The 24,296-nt window shown below is 41.0% G+C and overlaps 1 protein-coding gene across 3 annotated transcripts; it reads left to right on the top strand.

Annotated features, from left to right (window-relative positions):
- The first annotated feature begins 1,494 nt into the window (after positions 1-1,494).
- Positions 1,495-24,294, top strand: aff1 (AF4/FMR2 family, member 1). Of its 3 annotated transcripts, XM_072372363.1 has the most exons (20): positions 1,495-1,714; positions 8,985-9,105; positions 9,957-10,067; positions 10,608-10,787; positions 12,387-12,428; positions 14,220-14,306; positions 15,007-15,040; positions 16,256-16,313; positions 16,764-16,902; positions 17,012-17,950; positions 18,070-18,158; positions 18,252-18,468; positions 18,548-18,648; positions 19,632-19,695; positions 19,775-19,911; positions 20,091-20,162; positions 20,671-20,764; positions 20,837-20,880; positions 20,968-21,188; positions 21,301-24,294. In XM_072372363.1, the coding sequence occupies exons 1-20, from the start codon at positions 1,698-1,700 to the stop codon at positions 21,420-21,422; spliced, it is 2,889 nt and encodes a 962-aa protein (XP_072228464.1). In that variant the 5' UTR covers positions 1,495-1,697; the 3' UTR covers positions 21,423-24,294. The 3 variants fall into 3 exon arrangements, with proteins under 3 accessions (XP_072228464.1, XP_072228463.1, XP_072228462.1); XM_072372362.1 differs by having other exon boundaries at positions 9,957-10,787; positions 16,259-16,313; XM_072372361.1 differs by having other exon boundaries at positions 9,957-10,787.
- Positions 24,295-24,296: the final 2 nt, after the last annotated feature.

The raw sequence follows: 24,296 nt of genomic DNA, 5'->3' as shown, positions 1-24,296 counted from the left end.
ACACTCACACAATGTTATTGTGGTTATGGAAGCTTACTTGCATCTTTTGTTTGCTCTGTGATGACCGATTTCATCTTGAGAACTAGGAATGGGGGTGGGGGTTACATTCTGGTGTGAGTTTGAGCTGACAAAAAGTAGAGTTCATCAGTTATGAGACTGAATTCAATATGGCCACAACTGGAAACCCACAACACAAAGAATAGCTTCACAAACGTTGAGGTCGGCATCAAGACATGTGGCAGGTCCACTTTTAACTATTCAAATTCATCTTACATGCGATGTTTCCTCTTGTTCAGAATGGACTGTGTCAAACCTTTTCCTTTTAACATACTCAGATGATCAGCGATAAAACGCAACATTTCATCTAATGCTTCAGCATCAACAAAAAGTCAAATCTCTCAACGTTGCAGAACAATTCTCTCTCCGGACAGTGAGAAAATTTTAAAATGTCATTCTTAAGATGATACAGCTTTTAAAATAAAGATATGTCATAATCTGGACTGCTGGGACATTTAATTAACTTCTGAGTTACTTCTGAATACTTTCCAAAGTGCCATTAATTTATTCTCTAATCTCTTTAGAGTGCAATTAAAGAGTGTCTAACTATGAGACCTATGAAGGAAGATAGTGTCGGTGTGTACATTACCATATTGTAAGTGACTTTAACCTCTCAGCAGGAGAATGAATCTCAAGCTTAATCTCAAGCTGTGACAGAACTCCTATAACATGGGTATGTTGTCAGTATTTTAATTCAAAGGTGTTCTCTTTCACTTGTTTCTGATGCCTCCATACACTTCACTATCTTAGAGAACAAGTACTGATTATATCCGATTCCCTTAATAAATTGGCACATAAATGAAGAACAGTTTTTAGACGCATAATTCTTACTATGGTGTGTTCCCTCAAGTGGTGCATCTTATTGTTCTGTTTGTCCTCAAAGCAGACTTTATAGGATTTCCATAACCCCCTTCACCGAAGTGGGTTATGAAGTCCCTTATTCTTAGTTTTTTAATCTTTTTAGAAAACATAATGAGCTGAATGAGGGGGGGGAAACCTGTCTCGCCCTTCAGAGATTAATTATTAAAGCTAACTCATTCTGTTTTTACAAGAAACAACAACAAAAAAAACAACAAATGCATGCAAACTATTTGAAAGTATTTCTATTGGTGATATCTATTCCTCTGGTCTCTAAAAAAACAGCCACATTAAAGAGCATTTGACATAACTATAACCATAACATCATGTAGTAAAGCACATAAACACAGCTGGCTGTACCATGTGTGTGGCGCAGGGGTAATAGTCCAAAGTTTAAACAAACGGTATTTAGAAGAGAAAATGCCACATATTCTAGCTCCTAATGGACTAACTCGGTATAATACGTTTGTGTTTACAAGCAAAACAGTAGTACAACCACTTTACGAAACTTTTTCGACAAATTAAACTGTATAAAACTACGCTTGGTCCCCGGATGGCTGAGAAGAGTAGAACAATCCAGTAGGCAGACAGACTGGACTGAACCCAAACACGCTCAGTTAGCAGACAACTATCAAACAACGGCGGCCTGACAGTCGTTTAAAAGAGCCAAACCAACTTCACCGGTAAACAATGTGACCAAATAAGAAGACCACCTCGGTGAGGACTGTAAAAAAAAAACGTATGAAAACCAACTTTGGTTGTTACGAGAGACGCACCACAGCATGGCATCTCAGCCGAGGTAGGCAGACCCATTTACGGTTAGCTGCTAGGAGCTAGCTCCACAGCCCGACCGCTGGTCTAAGTTCGTGTTAGCTTGTTGGATAAATTCAGCGACAGTGCTCTTGATGCGACTCGAAGCAAAGTTGTAACTTGAAACAATCTCTTGGAAACGAGATTTAAAGTTTATGTGGTTAATGTCAAACAAACTAAAAGCTGTGCGAGATTTCAGGTCGATGGACAGTTCGAGGAAGAGGTGGAATCAGCTGGAAATGTCAGGCTGGTGTGTGTTTTTTTTTTTCTTTTTTTTTTTTCTTTTTACCAGCTGGTCAACAGAGCAGAGGTGTTTATGCAAGCTATTTAAATGAAAAGTGGGGTTTATGTGATCAATTTTTGAACCAAATTTTCGCCTGCCGACCCACTAAATATTACTCAGCTTCGTTCGTCGTGTTTGGCAAACTCGGATTAGTTGGATAACAGCGGTACTTTGAGCTGTGAAGCGTCTGTATCACTCTCATGCGACAAACTGTACTATTTTCTGACACCACCAGAACTTGTGCTGTTAGTGCCATCTCCCTGTTGCTAATATGTTGACTTTTTTGGAAGCTGCAAAGTTAAAGGGCAGCTAAATATTTGATCTATTTAAGAACTATCTATTAAACTACTAAACTATTTAAGTTTAAGACACTAAGTGCACGTGGAAACATCTGTGTCCTATCGAAATGAAGGCAGATCAATGATTGTGAGGTGGGTTTTCAAGTAAATTGCAGATTCTTTCTTTTTTCAGCCTTTTTGCAACCTTTTTCGGTGTCACCCTGCATTGGCAGGGCATGGTGATGCTGAGTGAAACAGTTTTACTAAAATCTTCTCAGAGAAACTGTATCCGCCCTCTCAGGACAGCCCCTAAACTTTCCAGCCATAGCATTGAGGTTTGTGCCTTAAAGCATATCTTTTGATAAACACTGGACCTCCGTGTGCTCACTGACCTGCTAAAATATGCAGCTTTTTAGAGAGAAAGTTGCCTCATGGTTTGATCGATTTTTCTGTGGATTATTTTCCCTATTCTTTGCTTGATTCATAGGATGGCAATCATCATGCCTCAGACATTCAATCTGAAGTGATATAGAGTTTAGAACTGAAGATCATTTCAGATGGAACAAAACTTTTGTTGGAGTGTTTCAACTCTGCTTTATGTCATTGGCTGTAATATTTCCACGATTCAATATTTGTAAGTATTTGAATCATGAAGTTTTAACAGCTTCCAAATATGATATTCCTGTCATGTTCCTGCTTACATGTTAGAACACAGTCCGATAAACATGCTAATCACTAATTGAAAACAGTGTGCATGAAAATGGACTAATGTATGTTTAATAACCTTTTTAGTTTGCTCACAATAACTGCAAATTAGCAACACCGCCAAACTTAAGGTCCACTTGCAGGCAATGTCAAACTGCCACCAAAACCACACTGTTCATGTTTAGTCCTTTCTCATGAGTCGGTGTGCACGTGGGACCAATGGCTGATAAATAAATGCTAAGTAAAAACAACAATATCAAGGTTTGATACAAGATGCCAAGGGGTACAAATGGCTTGCTTGGACTCTGAACGTATCGTGTGGCCGAAGATCTCTCCCTCCTGGTCCATCACTGGTGGTGTGTGGTGGCCTCAAGGCTCATGCCTCCCACCCCCCCACATCACTGTCCCTCTGCTACAGTAGGGGGTCTCCCGGTGCGTGCCTGGAGCTCTCGTCGTTTCACCTGTCCTCTACAGTGGCGCTTTGCCTACAAACGGACAGGATGATGATGGCTTACTTTGCGAGAGCCACTCCCTGCACTCAAACCACCCTCATCGGTGGTGTCGTGCCAAGGTAGTTATCCACGATAAGATGTGTATCCCCTATATGCGGAGGCGCATTCGCTAGAGTTGGATCCACTTTGCTACGCTTTGATTTCAACCACGTAAGCGGTGGAAAAAATTCCTCATGAACATCTTTCAATGAATTGTTTGAGGTTATGCAAATGTGTCACCTGTAGCTTTTAGCAAAATCCCATGCTTAAATGTTTCTGTGTGTGTTCATTTCAACTAATTAAGAATGCCTACTAGTGACTGCTGTGAATAGGGCAGCTGACAACAAGGGAAAGACCGTGTGACAGATTGGAAAGACAGCTGACAGGAGTCAAAGACCCCAAAGGTGCTGCCATGGGCTAGCAATCCATGGTAGCAGTAGCGAGGCCGAGCAGCTTCGTTACAACCAGCATAAGCTACAACTAAATTAAGGAGAATACCCTTAGGGTCAGCGAGAGCAGGGGCGGAAGATGAGTCACAGGCAGCCTACATGGCAACTGACACTGGTACAAACATGACTATGAGGTGGAGATGTGGCTCAGTGAAGGATAGGGGCACCAACCTATTCTCTCGGGCAAGAGCTGGGCAGAATAGTTCTCAGGGCAAAGTGAGCGTAGCTGGAGAGAATAAAAGTGGTAGGCTAGAGGGAAATAAGCTCCAGGTTTGTCCTTAAGGCTGGCAACAAGTGACGTCAGTTAGAAACCTTGAAATGCATCAGGGAAGAAAGAGATTTGTTGTAAACGAAGGGCAGTGTGGCCGCTTCGATCAGTGTTTTTTAAGAAGTCCAGCCGCAGGTAGAAAGCCACAGTCCGAAAGGGTATCAATAACACAGCTATGGTGGTGGAGGAGGAGGTTCTAAGAAGGGATGCAGCTGATACTGAGGTGAATAGGCCAGTTAGAGAGAGAAATATGGAGAAGAAAGCTAGAGTTAAGTGGCCTAGGGCAAATGGCAACAAAGAATGGGAGGCAGTCAATAAGGCAAGGAGGAAATGCAAGCGATAGGCTAGAGAAGATGGGAGATATAATTTACTCCTATGGTGTAGAAAGATTTGGGGTGCAAGATAAAGGGTTGAAAGTTAGTTAAGTCTAGGCGGCAAAGAGAGATGGAAAAATTGTTTAGGGAAAGAAGAAACTTAAGAAAGCAGTGGAAAAGAGCTACAGAGGAAGAGAGAGAGAGCGAATTAATGTTTTGCAGGAAGAATTGAGAAGCAGGCTAGCAATACTCAGAAGAGCTGAATATCTTAGGAAAAAGAGAAAGAAGAAAGAACATGTAAGGTTGTGGTGTGAGGAGCAGTGATGGCTGGCATTAGGGGAGTGACTCTGGTCACTCTGGAGGTGTCGTGGGCCCAACTGGATGAAACACTGATGAAAGGAGGTTCCCACCTGATGACATGTTGGACAGCACTGCTCACTGCTCTATGCAGGGATTATAGGGATCAGGAGGTTCTTTATGAGGTACTGAGTCAGTATTAGAAAGTTAATTGTTAAATTTAGGGAATTATTCACTGAGGTTGATCCATTTTTTATTTATTTTTTTTGTCGCATCTAATAATCATGGTCAGGTTTGTTTTTCTTCTTTTCTGTTTTTTTCCATTGAAAGCTACAGTCTGACATCATTCCGATCCCTTTTCTATGACGCACAGTGCACTTTTAAACATCCAATCTTTTATTTTCCACTGAAGTCAGATTATCTTTCGTTACTCGAGTGATTATGTGAAGGTTATTGTCTTCACAAAGGTTGAGCAAAGATGAAAAGTCAGGCTGATGAGTCGTCCTGTGTTTTTTTTTTTCTTTGGAAGAATAATAAGCAGTGTGTTTGGAAACCTCTTGTGTTTTATTTTGCACATATGTCGGGTCATATTTCATGAGAAAGTACGGAGAAGTTTAATCTTTCTTCAGGGGGAAACCGTTTCTGGCAGGTTGGATTTCTCAGTCTCACTAAATCAGTGTTCCCTGTCTATATCGTCTAGATTATATCTTATCATCAGATGGTTTATCTTGTGTGTGTATATATAGTTCATATCAGGTTGAATAACTCCAATAGATATGATGGAGTTGTAATGTTTTGCAAAAATGTGTTTCAAAAAGAAAAACAAAGTGTGTACGAATGACGTACTTCACCATCATGCTTTGGTTACTGCTTCCTCCACATATGACCTTTTTGTTTGGATTAAGGTGATCATTTACATGGCAGTATCTTAATCAGACTAAGGCCTTCATCGTGTCTTTGTCAGAATATTGCTTTGCATGCAAACATAGCCAAACTGTTGGCTTTTGGCCTTTTTAATGCTGTTTTTGGCAGCGTTACAAAAAGAAAAAGATGCTTCTGATGTTGCCAAGATTGACTTATGAAAGTCACTGACGAATAAGATTCCTGTCGCTGTACGCTAGTCGGACAGGATTCCAAAGTGTCGTTTGCATCACTTGCAGTGAAAAACACAAAGACGACACCACAGCAGTGATGAGTGAAGTCCGAGCTACCATGGAGCTACAGACTTAACAGACAGACTGAAATAAAGCGTTTCTTGCACTTTGGGGGGGATGTTTCTAAAAGGCGAAGCAAGAAAATGCCTTCTGCTGGAGAACCGTGTCACGGTTTTAGTAACGTCTATGATACCCTTATTATTTCCACAGCAACTAATGTAGATGGGATGTTGATGTCTGGACACAAATCTGATCTGATTCCATGCCAACAGCAGTGGGCACGGTTGGGTTGCATTATCGCCTGTGTGTTGGTATGAATGTGTAGCTTTATATGGGTTTTTATAGGTAAAGTTGGTGTTTTCTGTCCACTGTATAGCTCATTTTTTTTAATTTTATTTTTTTGTAAATTTATTGAGTCATACTCAAATTAATTAACTAGAAATATTATGCTTCTGTTGACGTCCCTCATTTTCTTCACTCTCCGCATAATTTGAGGTCTTTATCAAATGACACCGGCAGAAACTCAAACTCGTCTCTGCCAACGAGGTTGTTTGACATCTTCTGGAATAGCCTCCTGAAATTTGAGGTTTAAAAATGTCTCAAATGTTTGCCAGCATGGTGTGCGGTTCCTGTCTGTCCTTGTAAGGGTGTGATTTGAGTCCTTAGTTTTTGTGGCTGCTGTCTCATGTTGCTTCAAATTCCTCTGTGTTGACAGTTGTGTGGTGCAGGTGCAGACATGTTTTTTTCATAGACGATATTATGCCATGCCATGTGTGTGTGTATATGTGTATAGTCTTTCTTTTTTTTAATAATTTCTGCCCGTTAAACATGCAGAAGGACTTTACCTCGTACAGTTGGTCTGGTTCAGTGTCACTGCTGCTTTCTTGTGGGATCTGTTGCAAAAGTTGCCATTTTCCTCTTTTTTTTTTCTTTTTTTTTTTTTTTTTAGTCAGTAGGTTTCTGATATTTTGACATTTTCAGGTGACACAGTGGTATTAAAAACACCTTTTGAATAAATCAGTGATAACTTGATTGTAATATGACTTTGTTCACAGAGAGCTGCAGCTTTGCGAGGCAGCAAGAGGTAAATGAAGGGAGGCATTTGTGCGTATTATGGGGTCTTTTCTGGTGCCACTCTTCCACGGAATTTAGCCACGATTTGTCCAGCAGGAAGCTATATGCAGGACTGGTTATTAGTTTTAAAAAAAAAAAATTAAATGTGCAGACTAAGTGGCTAAATTGGCAACAATGAGAAGTTGTGAGCGAGTTTAGTGCAGCTGGGCGATAAATCGATTCCAGAGTTGGATCAAAATTAAATTCATCTTGATCTCTATGTTAAGCTTTACACATATTTAGTTGATCCATATATGGAGCAAACAGCCTGTCCCTCAGCTAATCTCATCGCATCCAAATACACACCCGTTTATTACAGCAAAACATTGTTTTAGCTACCAGCAGGGAATAGAGGATATGTCCCTCTTTTTAAACAAACCAGGGCTGTTCATTGTTCTTTGCTAGTGATTGAAAAAGGACCTTTGAGACTAATGCACTCAATTAAAAAAACAAAACAAAGATTTAAAGATAATGTAAAAAGTAAGAATGAATCATTTATTGTGAGACAAATTGGATAATGTAAAATAGGAGCATTTTTGTAGACTTGCATCACAACAACTGGAATGAAATACAGTAGATTAAGAAAGAGAATGAAGGGCAATACTTTAATCGTTTCATTCACAGTCTTTGGAAGCAAAAATACCAGAGTGGAAAATAAGATTTAACTGAATGAACAGACTTTCCTTCCACTCCTTGTCAGAGCCAGTTTGACGTTGCCTCCACTCTGACTTATTCCCTCTTGGTGGAGATTTTTACAGCCTGATGGCGGCACAAGTCCGTTCATGAGGATTTTTGGTTTGTCATGAGTGCCTCCGCTGTGCTCTTTGGATGATTGCTATGTCAGCTGAGGAAGCTCTTCTTTTCTTCTTACTCTTCTTCTTCTTGCTACTGTTCAAGATGAATCAGTAGAGTTGGTGGCGTGAACAGACTCAAAAATCTCCTCAGTAATTGAACCCTTGATGTGTTTTTCGTGACATGGTTCTGCAATTCAACACTGCGGCAAAAGCTGGATTTGAAAAAGTTAATCGCAGTTAAATTCTCTCCACACCTTTTTTTTTTTTTTCCCTGTTTGTCTTGACGATCCTAGTACACACCTGTTCTGTTGTGCATCCCTTGGTATTTGTGATGTGTCACCTATGAGTGGTCAGTGCCAGTTTGTGCTGTCCTTGGAGTTTAGACAGCCTCTCTGTCACATTAATGAGTGAGCGCTCATCTGTTGGCTTAATCCCAAATCTTTGCTGCTCCACTGGTTGCCATGGAAGCATCCCGCTGGGGCTGTCAGTGTGGTCGATCAACACCCTCTCTGAAAAACAGAAGAAAACTGAAATTAGCAAATGTAGCGTTCATTTTTATATTTTGGAAGTACAAAGCGGGCCTGAGCTGCTGTTGTTCCTTCATGTCATTTATAATAGCAAGCTGTCCTTTTAATCTCTGAAAGGACTGTATGTCATCTTTGGGGACTAGATAGAAGAGATGTGAATGTTGAAGTCAATCCTCGTAGCAGCTGTGAGTCTAATTACTCTTGTCTGCAGATATGATATCATTAGACGCTGCTGCTTTGCCCCTGGGGTAGATAAGTCTGTGATAAGACACCACGAATTTGCAGTCTAAATTTTCTAGTGTTTCTAGCCACAGGCGGTTTCATGGTAAGGATCGGTCTCTGTCATTTCATTCGTGGTTACTGTTTTTATTTTTCAAAATTCAAATGTGAAACAAATCCAAAATCCAGGTTGTGTTGCTGTGTAGCCCGGTCACTGAAGAGTGGAACCACGTCGCCATAGTTTCATAGTCGAGGCAGACATCTGCATCTTTGGCATAAGATTAGGAGTTGATTACACTGTAAATTGCATACTTGTAAAGCAGTGTTCATTAACATTGCCTCTTTTGTCTCTCTGCGCAATGTCCAGTGTGTATAATGAAGAAAGGAACCTGCTCCGCCTCCGAGCACGGGAACAGCGGAACCAAGAAACCAGCCAGAGCCAAGAACTCAACCCTGAAAATGTTCCACTCTTTGGGGAACCTTACAAGGTGAGAGCTGACATTGTGCGAGTGAAATGCTCTTGGATAGATAAGCTTAGACACACGGGGCTCCTTCTCCAGCCACTATGAAAAGTGAGGCTTTGTTCAGAATGGTTGTAAAGGCTCATAACGATGTCATATTTCAGGGAGCAGGGCTAAACTGTCTATTACTAACACCTCGTTCACTTTCTTTTAATCTGAATCTAGTTAACATTGGAATAAGTTTAAATTGGTTGTCGAATTTGCTGTAATAATGATAGCATTGATTACAGATTATTATTATTATTACATTCCTTTAACAACAGATTGACACAGGTGGAATAGCATGACTGATGTCAGCCTTGGATAGTGTCTGCTTTCTTCCTTTGAGCCTGCGAATGGCCTTAATAACCTCTGGAACTAAAATAGCACAGCCTGCTTGTAGCCTGAGAGGCAAAACCCAGGGCCTTAAGGTCAGTGAAACACTAGATGTTGCCTGAAGGCAGATGTGTGGCAGCATTTTGGAAATAGAAAGTTGACCGAGAGGAGCGTGGCAAAAGCAAAGCAAATATTTGTGATAGTGTGCCTGACCAAAAGATAAAAAGCTCTTTCACTGCCAAGACAAAGTTTTTTTTTTTACTGAAACCAAATTATTTTAATCAAAATTCAATTTTGAACTGAATTGCGATCTTGTGAATTGGAATGAAATCAGTTCAGGACACACTGAGGCAGTCTGTTTCACAGCAGGGAGGTCTTTGTGTTGCTGCTATGTTGCTGCTATAAGCGGTGTACATGTGATTGTTAGGAGTTTAAGTTCAGTCTAATTATCTCTGCGAGAGATCCTGATCCAGAACCTTAACAAGTGTTCTTTCTTTTTGTAGACAAACAAAGGGGACGAGCTTTCCAATCGAATCCAAAGGATGTTGGGCAGTTATGAAGATGTGAATAATCCCTGTCACTTCTCCATCGAGGCCTTACCCATTCCTACTTGTGTATCCTTCTCGCAGTCAGATCAGGGTCAGCTAAATGCAGACAAATCAAGCAAAACTCCATTCCACAGTCAGGCCCTTTACATGTCCACACAGAGCCAGAAAGAGATGTCTAGTAATGCTTACTCCTCTCAGCCCATGAGGACATCCAGCACTGCATCGCCTTCAAACCACCATGGATCTTCATCCACTTTCTCAGAGACTTTTTTGAACCACAGTCAGGGCAGCCAGTTCATCCACTCGGCACATCAACAAAAGAGTGAAGTCTTCTCAGATCTCAGGGAGCATGTCAGTCTTCCCCAGTCTCCTGATGCGAAGCCGCTATCCCTCCCACATTCCAGTGACCATAATATGGACATGGATTCTAGTGACTCCTTCGATAAGCATCAGCTTCAAGGGTCAGCAGATTACCCCTTGGGGTCTGCGAGCAGCATGGATGTTTCCACACTGAACATGAAGCAGTCACCTAAAGATCCATCTCTGCCTCAAGCCAAGACTAGCACACTACCCTCCCAGACATTTCCTTCACTGCTGTTGTCTAAGCAACCTGGGATAGTCATGACTCAGAAGCCAACAGCTTATGTGCGGCCCATGGATGGTCAGGACCAGGTGGCCAGCGAGTCACCTGAGCTAAAGCCATCATCTGAGCATTATGTACCAATACCAGAGGTGCCCAACAAATCTGACTCGGGCAAAATGAAGATAACGCCTCAATATTTTGAGGTGAGTCAGTTATTCTGGATCTTATTGACTGTGATACTATTATTTATTTAAAATGCACTTGGGAATACATGAAAGGGAAGCACTGACAGTTTTGGGTAATATATGTATTTTCTTAAGCAGAAAAACTGGAAAAGGGGTGGAAGATGGTAAGAGACGGGTTAGATTACAGGATCTGATTGAATATTGTTTTTTTTTTTTTTTTTTAGTTTTGGTGAAGAATCAACACTTTGTGGTTTCACTATAACTTCTTAAATGCTATTTAAACACTGTTCATTTGAAATACATCATGTATACAGTTGTACACCATATGATGATCTATTGGCTTTGAACTTTTTTTAAAGCATATTTATTGCTCAGGAGTCACTTTGCAGTGTCTCAGAATGCTAAATAAACCTTTTTGTATTTAGCATTTTGAATGTGTCCACTATCAAACTGTTGGTCAAGGGAATTATTGATTCATATTCGCAGATCATGACCTCCACAAACCACTCCACCCAGACTGCTTACATCAGAGAGCATTCTCATCCTACCTCTTGTACACTTTTAACATAAATCGAGTCTCGACTACTGGTACATATTCAGTAAGACTTATGATATATTCACATACGTCGCTATATGGTGCTGCACCTGGTTAGTTGTAGAACATGCACAAAAGCGGGACTTCAGCCCCCTTTCATACACCTGTTCTTGTCCTCTTTTAGGTCAAAATGTCTTTGCGATATTGATATTGTGCATGTTGATAGTGTGATAATGATACAATGAAACTTTTATGACATGCATGTGTGACTGCCAGGCCTTTAAAAAGGGCCCACATGCACACGTTTCCTACCCCTGCAGCCACGCCGTGCCTTTCTGAGCACACACTTTCATGTCTTATTCAGGTGCACAGAATGGTGAATGTGTCGAGCAGTCTGCGGTCGGTTTCTGTGTGCGTCTGTGACCTCAGCTGCTTCAGATAAATTCATCCGTGGGCTCAGCTGAACAATAAATGAGCTTTGTCACCAGCTTGCATAACTGGTCTGGCAGCCCATTCAGTCTGAACTTATCTCAAACGCTGTCCATTCAGAATAAAAAAAAAAAAAAAGAAAGGCTGAAAACAAACACAAATGTATCCTGTTCACTCATTAACTCTCAGTATTTATCTAATGTTGAGGCTGGCCTTTTGTTCCTTTCTGATTCTGCGTATTGTGCCACTCTTTTAGAGTTTAAGACTTTAGTTAGTGGTGGTATAGTTTAGAATATACTAACATGATATACAGCACATATAGGAAGTATGGTTTAAGTTAAACCACTGAGGTCTTCCTCTTCTCTCTTTGCCAAGCTGTTCTTGCTAGTCTTTTCTGCTCTATGAATATTGCATTGATCTGAATGCTTGACATGATAAGTGATGGCTTTCCGTCTTAGATCTGTCCTTGGCCTGAAGTGAGGATTGATCTGGCTCCATTAACTTTTAGGGCTGCTAAACTTGTAGTGAGACACCTGAGATTCATTGATCCCCAAAGTTTGTTTCAAAGTTGTTTTCTTCTGTCTAATTCAGTTCATATCTGAATACACGGTGCTTTTAAAAGGCTAATTTTGTGATTCTCCTCCTTTTTAAAGACAACAACAGAGGAAGCTCAGTGTGTGGAGGACATCTTGAGGGTAAGTCCAGCTACCTATGTTCTTGTTTTTCACAGATTTGAACTGTAAGACGGGGTAAACGTGACACCAAATCTTTTTTTTTTTTTTATCACTGTCTTAACTGAACGTCAAGAAGGAAATCAAAGTAGAAGGTTCTCAAAAAAAGCATAGCTCTACACGTATAGCTCTGAAATAACAGCCGCTGAATACGAGAAATCCAGCAGTTGAAGGAAGATTTGCCTATTGTGACTTAACTTTTGCTGAGATGCTACAGTGTGTCCTCTGCTGGGCCCAGATCATTGCTGATGTAACAAAGTCCGACTGCGCTCAAGTTGCATTCTCAGCCATTTCTTACAGAAGCGCAAACATACATGTTTCCAGTTGCTCAACGACCCTTGACCAACTTCTCTCAGATTAACTTTTCTCTCACTTTCTTTAAAGGTTTTCTACACTTCTCTTTAGCAGTGGTTTTCTGTGTATTTTCAGTAGCTCCGTCACTCCCATAACTTTGCAGTCTGCAAAGCTGCCACTCTGTAGTGAGGAAAGAATGGCAAAACTTATAAACATGAGGTTTTTCATTGTAAATTGAATTAAATTGAATCATTTAAAGTCTTTCTAACGCTTGTATAGACTACTAAATGTCCATATACTGCATGAAATTGTCGCAGAAGAAGTTGCAGCTTTGCTGTAATCATTACATAGGTACTTAAGTTCCAAACAGTGTGGTTTTATTTGACTCCTGCTATAGTACTGTAGCACGCTGGGCCTCTTACTATACTAACTATACATGCTTGAAACAGATGTGTACTTTTTCTTGATGCTGAAGATGGAGAGCTCTGCAGCTCATCCGAGGATGATCTATGAGGAACTGAACGGTTTACTGTAAACCTCATAGGAGAGACTGTTTTGTGTGTCTGGAACTAGCTCCACCCTTTGTGTAGCATAATGCAACTGGGATTCTGCTGATTAGGGTGTTTGGGCTAAACTTGGCAGATTCTTTGTGGACAAGTCATCAGTGTGTACGAGTAAGAAAGAACGGCTCGATTAAAAAGCACAGAATGTTTACTAAAGTAATATATTCTATTTCTGTGCTGTCCATTTACTTTTTTTACTTACTTTTCAAGACTGATAAGTTTGTTATTCTGATGCCATCAGTGCAGAAGTGTATTTATTTAGTTTGTCCGTTTAGCAAACTTTGTTTTCTAATGCCTATGTTAGGTTTCTTTTAACGATGAACTATTAATCTTATGTGTAACATCTTTATGATGGAATCTTTTCGACGGAGCATTTAAAACTGCCTATAAACTGCGTCTCTTGTCCCAATGCATAACTTGGCATATGTTCTGTACAGAGAGAGAGATTATATCAGTTTCCACTCGTTCAGGTCTTTGTTTATTTAACATAAATGGTGCTGAATTTAGACCGCTGGGATAGGCTCCAGCCCCCCCGCACACCGACCGACGGAATAAGCGGGTATAGAAAATGGATGTTGCTTAGGCACAAGCCTAAGAAGTGAACAAGTGCTGTATGAATGGATTAGTGGGTGAATGTGGCTTGATGTGTAAAGCACTTTGAGTGGTCAACATCACTAAATATGCAAATGCATATAACTGTAGTCTTTTTGCAAATGTACTTTATTTGCTGATGGATCTCAGCAAACAAACTATGACGTGACTGTTTCTATATATCAGTCCCACACCTACTTTAGAGGACAATACGATGGGAGTTGACCTTTTTTGAATGGAGCGTTATGTTGAAATCCTCCATCTTCTTATGAATTCTGTACATGTTTTGCTTTGTTTGACTTTACAGGAAATGACTCAGTCATTGCCCCCTCCTCTGACACCTATACACACACCTAGTTCTGATGAACCCCCCAAGTCTACGTTCCCAGCCAAGGTGAGAGACAAAAGGTTGATAATCATTCTAAGTCTAAGTTGGCTAAAATCCAGCCGCATTTTCTGAATTTGCATCGTTTTAATGCAAAAAATCTCCTCAGTTTGGGTTCATTTTATGCTGCTTTGGAGGTAAACTCATTGCAGCTGTGAGTTGCCTTAGATGTCATCCAATCTTTTTTTTTTTTGGGCCCCGTTGCTCGTGTAAGCGATACCAGTCAAGTTAGTTAAATTTATTTACACGAGTGTGACAGTTAGAATTTGGCCTCAACAGACAAAGAAAACAAATGTCTGCATTTCAGACATTTCAGTTCAGCGCGCTCAGATTTGTGCTCCTCTGAGGCTGTTCTGCTGAAGAGATTTCTCATAATGCAAAATAAGCAGATTACCATGAAGCTTGATGAGATTTCTGAAACGCAAGTGTTCTCAACTGCACCCTTTTAACTTGAATGACCCGCTCCCATGAACATGTTTGCATAAGGTCCAAGGGAAAGCGATTCGTCACAAATGAGACATTTGCACTTATTTACATGTTTAGACCTGAGGTGCCTTCTACACATGCGCCCAGGTCCCTTTTATGTTGCTTTTGGTTTCAATTCGTAAGTATATAAATAGCATAAACACAGTAACAAATGGGCAGATATGAATCAAATGCAAGTGGGATCCATATTAAAGTGTGCTTGTCTGTTTTTCTGTCTTCACAGAAAGCAGAGCATGTCTCCTCATGTCCAGGACAAAGTGAGTAATGAGCCAAGAAGGCAATGTAGCGTTCAAGTCACAAATGGAGTCGAATCGGTCGGTAATGCTGCAAGTGTGTCTTGGGAATATCAACACTGATACAAAGCCAGAGTTGGAATCTGTTACGTCTGTTTGGCCGTTTGATCCTCCATCTGAAACTCGTGAACTAAAGCTTGAATCAGATCCCCAAAGCTTGAATCAGATCCCCAAAGCCTGAATCAGATCCCCAAAGCCTGAATCAGATCCCCAAAGCCTGAATCAGATCCCCAAAGCTTAATTTGTTAACATCTGATTGGAATACTGTAGATATGATGGAATTCTAATTGTAAAAGCTTTTGAACGAAAGCATTGGCATATACCTGATCTTTCTTTCTTTATTTCTGTAGCAGCTTGTACAACCCTCGCGGCCTGTTTTTGTAAAGTGACCACGAAATACTTGAGGGGAGAAACAACCCTACAACTGTGACTAAAATTAACTTTAGCTAAGTAAAAGAGGCATGCCAGAGCTCTGTTTGCTCTGAGATCTTTCCACTGACCATAGCTGACATTGTTCCACTTTTAGCTTTGATCGGACACAATTAGCAATAATTGTAATTATTTAAGATAATTGTGATCGTGTTCGTGTTATTGTTAAAATCGTCTTCACTCTTTTGTAGAAGAAACAGCCGAGTGAAACTTGGAGGAATGTCACATTTCCACTTTGTTTTCCCCCATGTGATGAACTTTACTGACTCGACTGATAGCCTCCGCCCTTTTAACAATGCTGTTTTAACTACTCTCTCTCTCTCTTTTGTTATGTTTATCCCTCATTTCTTAAGTGCTTAATCCACAATGAACCCAGTTAGCTTTAACATGCTTTTGAAGATGAAAAGAAGACGTATTTAAACTCTTAATTTAGCAGGCTGTCGGAAAAAAACTCGTGTTTTTATGAATGTTTGGGCCATAAGATATCAGTGAGACTTGATCTTGTCTGTTATTGAGTCGCTGCAATGTTAAACTTTAATATATATCCAGTGACACTGTTATGATTCTGACTCTGGAGCAGCTGGGAATATTTCAGCACATCAGTCTCACTGCAGGTTGATATTTCAAGTGTTTGATTATCAATAACTTTGCAGATCAGTATTACTCAATCAGGAAATAGTTTTTAAAAAGACTTTCATTGTTTCTTTTGTAGGAAAAATGTTTACTTTCCTATTTTTTTTCTTTTCCCAGAAGGGCAAGACTCCTCTCCTGCAGATCCATCACATTTCAGTCAGCAGAGCTCCTCAACGTGAGTAACTGGGCAATTAAAAATGACTGTTTTTGCTTTGTAATTCATCATATAGAACGTATATTATGCTTAACATGTCGTTATGCATATTAATGAAGTCAATTATTGTTACCACATTGAGTCTTTGAGAGTGATTTGATAAGAGTTTGTCACAGCTCCAAATTACAAGTATTGTACTCGATTATCAGTCTGTCAGCTGTTTTAGATAAATGAATGATCCTCATTTTTGAAATATCAGTAAAAAAGGAAATGCCTCTCCAGTACAAAGGATTCATAGAAATATTTCTACAATTATTCAATTCTTAATATATAAAAAAAACAACAGTGAAAAATGTCTTCAGCTTCTATCTAGCAATTTTGCCAAATGCAGGGCTTGTCAGTTAACCACAACATTGTTGGTTTTGAGTTCCTTTAAGGACCGTTTGCGTGTGGCTGTGTGTTGTGTCATAGTTCATTTGAAGCACATTCCAGCGATGTAGAGACGACGAGCTCCAGTGACTCGGAGAGTAGCCTGGGGTCAGAGTCGGACAGCGAAAGCACCGCTGAGGATCCGCCTCAACCCCCAGAGGGCAGCTCAACTAAGACTGAGGTCATAGGGTTTTTTTGTTTGTTTGTTTGTTACTTTTTAAATCTACAGAATGAATGACTCATATGCTCTCTCTTTCTCTAAAATTACAATATTTCTGTTAATTTTATAGCCTGACGCTTCAGCAGTGAGCAATGGTGACTGGCAGCTGGGGAAATGGATCAGGCCCAGTCAACAAAACTCAGGTGCAGACAGTCGAGGCGGTGCACTTATGCCTGGGAGCCCCACCCAGAAGCAGCTATTGCCCACTCAGAGCTCCAAGCAAACCACTGAAGAGCCTAAGCCTTGGTTTTCTTCTCACCAGAGAGAGCTCACTGACGCCCTGGCTCTGGCTGATCCCCATCAGTTCAGCGAAAGCCTTCAGGACAACGGTGGCTCTGCCGACGTGAGCAGCTGTGGCAGTTCCAGGAAACTCTGGAAACAAGCGATGGCAGGTTGCCCTGACCCGAGTGATGCGGCACTCGGTGTTAAGTGTGAGGAAGTTGCAACCACACAAACAAAAGCCCCGTGTTTCACAGACAGACCCAAGGTAAAGACGAAAACAGGGCACCGTAAAAAGGACGCCAACGGCGCTAAAAAAGACATTAAAAGGACTAAACACACCAAACCTGATAAGCTGAAGGGTGGATCAGAGGCCACCGTTGTGCTGTATGGTCATTGTCCATCATGCGGCGTGCATGATCCTAACCCTTGCTCCTGTTCCGCCCAAAGCCCTGCTCAGCCTGCCCCAACAGTCAGATTCAGCTGTAGCAAACCCAAAGCAGAACCCGTCTGTCAGAGCGGCACCAAGATGCCTCACAAATCAACCCAAAAGCACTCCGAGACATCTGGGCATGCAGCCAAGGGTTCTTTGGACCTCTGTCGGCCTCGTAGATCCCTGTTGGTGAAGATCGATCTCAGTCTGCTTTCAAGAGTCCCCCATACCTCCAGCATTCACAAAGGGATACCCAGCAATGCAAAGAGGCCGGCGCTGGTGTTGGAGCAAGACGAAGAGGGCAGGGACGTTTCTAAAACACACAAACAAACGACGGCTGGCAAAAAGCCTCGAAATGTGAGAAATATGAGGGTTTTAGGCTGCTTAAGTTGTCACACAAGAGAAAGTGTTTTTGGTTTTTTTGTTTGTTTTGTTTTTCAATGTGTGATTTTTCTTCTTTTTTTCCCCTCTTCTAGGTTGAGGTGGAAAATAAAACCCTTCCAAAGAAGAAACAGAAGCTGAAAAATAATAATACCTCCTCAGCTAAGGCTCTTATGAAACCAGAGTATGTCTCCTTAATCAGAGGCATTTGGGATGAAAATGAATTTGTTGTCCAGTTCGTTCTTTCATGCTACCTCTCTCATCTCATCGCTTCCAGAAATTCCAGCAATCCAGCAGAGGTCAGAAAGCAGAAGAAAGCCAAAAAGCATGTTCAGGACCCCACGAAATCGAAAGACGCTGCTAAAGACGCGCAGTTAGAAAAATGTGATTTGGGGAAGACGCTGGAGCCCAGTAAGGAGGCTGTAAAGAGCAAGGATTCCCACAAGGGCAAGAAGAGCAGTGGCAAGCGCACACAGCACCCACGCCATCAAAAGGTAATTGTAAAAACAATAAGAATTTAACTTATGAATAGAATTATTGCAGCAGGTTTTTAAGCAAATATGTGCCCTGCAGTCTCAGCAAAAGCCCCCAAAGAGCAGCTTAGCTGCTCCGTCAACGTCACAGCCCCACAGAGACGCTTTGACCAACAGGCCCATGCTCCGATTTGATGAGAGGTAAGATTCTTTTGTCATCAGCAAATTGTTATGTCGCATAGAAGCCGGGCCTCATTCTAAATTTCTCTTTCCAAACATGCCATATTTCAGTTGGGAAATCCTTCCTACAAGTTTGAGCGAGGCTTTGCTAATTTGATCTGTGGACAAAAGCCTTTGACAGTGAAGTTTGTTGCTACTTGTGCCTCCTTCACAATCCTAATTGCCAGCATGTTGGCACGGGTCTTACACGAAGAGTTACTTCTCTGCAAACCGCAGAATTTGCTCGATTGAACCTGTACCGACACCTTTTGATGCCCGAGGTCACCTGCGCTGCTCTGTTATCAGCAGGCCGGGGGTTGATGAACGGGTATGACTTATCCAGGGGAAAAGAGTAGAATTCTGTCCGATGCTGTGGCGCTGACCTTAAGATCTTAAGTCTTTATATTGAATTTATTCATGAGCTTATGTTGCATAAACCACTTTGTCTTTAAGCTTTTATATAAACTAATGTAATGCACATCCTGCAACATCAAACTTGTTAAAATGGTCCATCTTGGAGGAAAAGACCAATGCTGCTGGGTTACTGGATTTTATTATATGATGAAGATGATGATGAGTTGCATTACATGTTGGATGTTTGTTTTTATTAATCGTACGGATTCAACAGAATTAAAGCAAAAAGCTAGTCATTTGGTGTATGTATGCATATGTATTTTATGTTTGATATTGGACATGTGGTCTTAATTTGGACGAGGCTTCTCATGCTTCTGGAGCTAATTAAAGCCTCACCGTAACCGATGGATACATGCTGTTCGAAAGGACTGCTCAGTAACTTTTAGACGAGACAGAGAATAATTTCTGTGCTGCTCAAGGTATTTCTTCTGATTTGCGTATAAGAGCAAAGCATTGATTAAAAGTTGTGGACTGGCTCGGTACATTTTAGGTGATGTCCACTTTCTTGTGTGATCTATTTGTCCTGCATTGTCCACTTCTTTGACCCGCAGGCAGTATCCAGTGAAGCATTACATAAAAGAGGCCAAAAGACTGAAGCACAAGGCAGATGCAGAGGTTGGTGTTTCTATTCATCTTTCTATAAAACGAACTACAGTAACACAAGTAACTGTCGCCTTTTGTTTGGTTTCCATAGTCGGACAAGCTCAGTAAAGCCTTCACCTACCTGGATGCAGCGATGTTCTTTGTCCAGAGTGGCATTGCCATGGAAAAAGATCCACAGATTTCAGTGTCTTCCTACACCATGTTTGCAGAGACGGTGGAACTCCTCAAGTGAGAGCCCGCTCTTATCGTAAATTGTCCGCAATGTTAACAGTTTTTGTTGTAACTTTGTAATCTGTTAGATTGCACAGCAGCTGAGTGCAGTTCTGAGATGTGTTACTGGATTTATAGCAAAGTACAGCACAGTTCTACATGCCTTAGAGTTCCTGCTGTGCTTGTGATTCTTACAGATTTATACTGAAACTTAGAAGCCCCGTCGACTCCACTGCTACACCCTCAGAAAAGGACTTGCTAGCTTTATGGTAAGACGATGCTTTTTGTGTTGCAACGCACAGTAGAGACTTTTAGAGTTTGTCTCAGAGACAAGTTGATTCAACTCCGGGATCCTTCTTGTGGCTGTAGTCTGTGGTGTGGTTGAATTGTACACTGGTGGGATTAACACTTAATGACGTGGGTAATAGTAAGAATTTATTTTCATGTTTAGCACTGGTGCTGCATTTTGAGTTTGGTGGTCTGCTTTAATTCCTAAACTTAAAACGAATACACAATCTGTGTCACTTTCAGGAGAAACTCTGCCCTGCTCAGGCTACCGGCTTTAACTTTACTTTGATGTGTTAGATATGATCATTGGTTCTGTAACTGAAGCCCTTGTATGAGCCGTATATTAGCCGTTTACATTGTGATATGCACCGCAAACATAGACGGGTTAGCTTAACGGGCAAAAGTGATGAAGCTTAAATCTACACTTTCTCTTTTGTTTTCTGAAACAGTTGATGTCAGTTATGAATAGTGTTTGTGTGTGTCTTGCAGTTTAAAGTGCCAGTCCCTCCTGCAGATGGCCATGTTTCGTCACAAACAGAAAATGGCGCTGAAGTATTCAAAAACCCTCATTGATCACTTTAACGTAAGCTCTCAAGCTTTTACCACCATCTGACTGTTACTTCGAACAAATGCTTAAGTTCAGTTTCTCTTTCAGAACTCTGCTCAGGCGTCACACAATCCTCCTTTGTGCTCATCAAAGTAAGTCATCTGCCTTCCTAATTACACCTAATCACAAATGAAGCCAAAGTCTTCATCGCTCTGCATTTTATCCCCCCTCCTCCACAGGATTGCTGCAAACCAGTCTCCTAACGTGCCATCTCCAGCCATCTCAGGTCCCAGCTCCAACCACAGTACCGGTGGGTTGGGTGTGGGTCCCTTTGGCCCCACCGTGACAATTCCTCAAGAAATTGAACAAGTGGCTTTCACCTATGTCAACATCACTTCATTAGTTTTAAGCGCTCATGACATGTGGGAGCAGGCGGAGGTGCTGGCACACAAAGGCAGCGGTAAGAATGGATGAAATGGACTCTAAATTGTGCGGAAAGCTGCATGACATAACAGCAAAGATCCCATCACTCTGAGGGTTCTACTTACCTTTTGACATTTCTGTGTTTTCAGGTATGTTGGCAGAGCTGGACACTGTTCTGGGCCCACTGAGCCTTACTTCCAGTATGAGCTCAGTAGTCTGCTATACAAGACAAGGTGTCCACTGGCTGAGGCTGGACAGCCCAAAGGTATGATACTGGGCACCAGTACGTCCTTCAAGCTGCCTCTCACAGGGTGTTTAACTTTGAACCTTTTTGGAAAATTCCAAACACTCTACATCCCCCTTTTGCGTTCTAAGGTAAATATAATGACATTTTTCTCAGTGTTCAGGGCTTTATTCAAGAGTGACCTTCATTAAACATCAAGGAAGCACATCAAATATTACCAAAAGTGCCATTTTGGGGGAGAGGCAGGGGTTTTCCATTAGTTTGTCTTCCTGATCATGTTTATGAGGTGCAAGTCCTGACACAGATTTTATTTATTATTCTTATTATCTCGACTTCTGTTAGTATTATGACCTCAGATTACGTGTTAATCAGGCCAACATGGCACTTAAATTATAGTCAAACTCATCACCATGCAGTTCCTGCTCATTGATTTTACTTAAATTGTCTTAAAATCTAAAGTTTCCCTGTTTCAGTCTTAAACATTGGTTCGTTTTGGGCTCTGGGATTCTCTATTTTTTTTGTTTCTACTCATTCACTGGCACAATCTCTTGTTAATTCATGAGGTTGAAGTAATTTCTGTAAACATTTCTATTGCTTAGGTAGTCACATTTGGACTTTTGTGGAAGTCAAACATGGGGAGTAATTGGCTGCAAAGCTTATCATGAAGTTTGTTGTAAAAGTGTCACACAGTGATATTAAGCCAGCCTTTAATTTATTCATTTTAGCTAATCCTTTGTTGGAATGTGTATTTTCAGTTGTTCATGTGCAATAATGGCAAACGATGGATAATAATCACGTGTCGCAGTGTTATCAACGCCGCGGTAAAAAAAAAGAGCCGCATTCAAATCACAATCGGATGCAGAGGAGAACCGGTTTTATTCAGGGTAGATGTATCCACACATGCTGTAAGGTGCACAAGGCTTTGTGTGGGACGTGTAGCTGTAGCCTTATTGATTTCAAGTCCGAAACATTGCTTCTTGCGTCTTAACTTTTGTGCTGCTGGAAGGGTTCGTTGGCATCTTGACTCTGCTGTGCTGCGGTGACTGATAGTTGGAAAATGTCTGAGAGCTGACAGCTTTTTGGGCATCTTTGTTTTGTCAGACCAAAGCAACACCTTTTTTTTTTCTTTCTTTCTTACTTGTCATCCTGTTGGGGACTGTGCCTGTGCACACCTTTTATAGTAAAGCAATATTGTAAAAGTTTCTGCCCGCTGTAACTGTTCCTCCTGTCTACACCGACTGTGATGGAGTAATGTCTTTGAAATGAATGGAAACCAAATCCTGACCTTTGGTCGTTTACTCTCTCATGAAATTATGACCGTAATGGTACCAGAATCTTACCTTTTGTTTCTTTTTGGCATTCCCCCAATAACACCTGCTATTGATATATTTTCCTGTGTGAGGAAACCCAACACGTGTCTTTGTGTTCACATCTGGTATGAAATTGCTGATCTCGCTGCAGTTTCAGCACCTTTTTAATAAGCAAATGATGGAGGTGTGGCCGGCGCATCTCTGGTGTCTTTGTTTCTTATTGTCCTACTTCCTGTTGCTGCTATGCTTTCAGCTGTGCCTTTTCATGTTTACTTGAGGTAGCAGGACCTGGGCAGTAATGTAACGAACAAAGTTGTCATGAAGTGCAGATTGTATTCCAATTTGTCTGAGATCTGATCGGATTTCAGTCTAATCCCAATGCAGTCTTTTTAACATCCATTTTCCACGTACGTGCATGTTACTGCTATTCCGGTTTCTTACTAATACCAGGTGTAAACACGGGTTAGTGTTGGCTTCCTGAGATGACTAAGCTGTGCTACAAGAGTGGGGGGGAGAAGACTTTCATTGAAGGTTCTCTTTGTAGTCTGAAAAAAAAAGGAGGCTCATTTCTAGCAGTAAGGTACCCAGAAGTCGGCCTTTTCCTTTCACCAAAGATGCGTCAGTAAGTGCTTCCAAAAACCAAAAAGGGAGAAACAGTGCGGCGCTCCTTTGTTTCCGTGCTGTCGGTGCTTGGAGTGCTTAATCTTTGCCATATTTGTCAGTTTGAGTTTCAAGTACAGCTACAGCTGCTGCCGCTTTTTAGGTTTCTGCTGGACAAATGTACACGTTTCCTTCACTTATGTTGAGCTGCAAAAGGTTAACTTAATCTGTGTGAGTGGACTAAATGGCCAAAATATAGTTAACTGAAGAATGCCATTTTTTTTTTCTTTTTTTTTTTGTATATTACGACCAGCAGGACAGTGCTAGTCTTAACTCTTGTTTACTGTAAGTGTGATGCTGAGCAATAAGACATTTTGTTTGTTGAAAGATTTAAGTGAGCTGTCGATGTACGCATCACAAGTTCTTATTTATACACAAGGCGATGCAGAAGGTTTAGACTAGCGAATGAACAGCATCACGAGTGCCACGGAGCTTATGTTAATTCAGCTGTGCAATTACAAGATAAATGAAAGGGCTGAATGAGGATCACAAAGTGCTCCTGACTTTATTTTCTCACATTAATGAAGTGATATTTTTTAAGTAAAGCGTGAGTACACTGGTGCCATGGATTATGGGATTATTTTTACGTACAGATTTGCAGCACCGCGCTGTTAAAGATGATCTTTAGAGTTTGATACTGTGGATGTCTACACTGCACACGAAGTGAAACCCGACATTCAGATGCGACTCGATCCGTTCTCTGAATTTCTGGGTTCTTGTCTTTTCTCATCTGTGGCTTTATTTTCATTATCCTTGGTCGGTGCTTCATTTATGAATTCCTGTCCAAGAAATTGTCCAAATAATTATCAACTGGAAAAAATGTTTTTTGAAATGTGTTTTTTTTTCTTTTTTTTTTTTCTTTTTTCATTTTGTGACGTATGTAAAAACATGTTGCGGTGTGCAAACATGAATAAACACTGGAAACTTCATT

Source organism: Leuresthes tenuis, unplaced genomic scaffold (genome assembly GCF_036924035.1).
Source record: "Leuresthes tenuis unplaced genomic scaffold, fLeuTen1.0.hap1 SCAF_19, whole genome shotgun sequence".
NCBI lineage: Eukaryota > Metazoa > Chordata > Actinopteri > Atheriniformes > Atherinopsidae > Leuresthes > Leuresthes tenuis.
Note: the sequence above shows the minus strand (reverse complement) of the source record. Positions and strands in the feature narration are given on the sequence as shown.

Coding starts and splice junctions, on each gene's coding strand:
- aff1 (XM_072372361.1), top strand. Junction 12,429..14,219: donor GTGTGGAGGACATCTTGAGG/GTAAGTCCAGCT, acceptor TTGACTTTACAG/GAAATGACTCAGTCATTGCC. Junction 17,951..18,069: donor CTGGCAAAAAGCCTCGAAAT/GTGAGAAATATG, acceptor CCCCTCTTCTAG/GTTGAGGTGGAAAATAAAAC.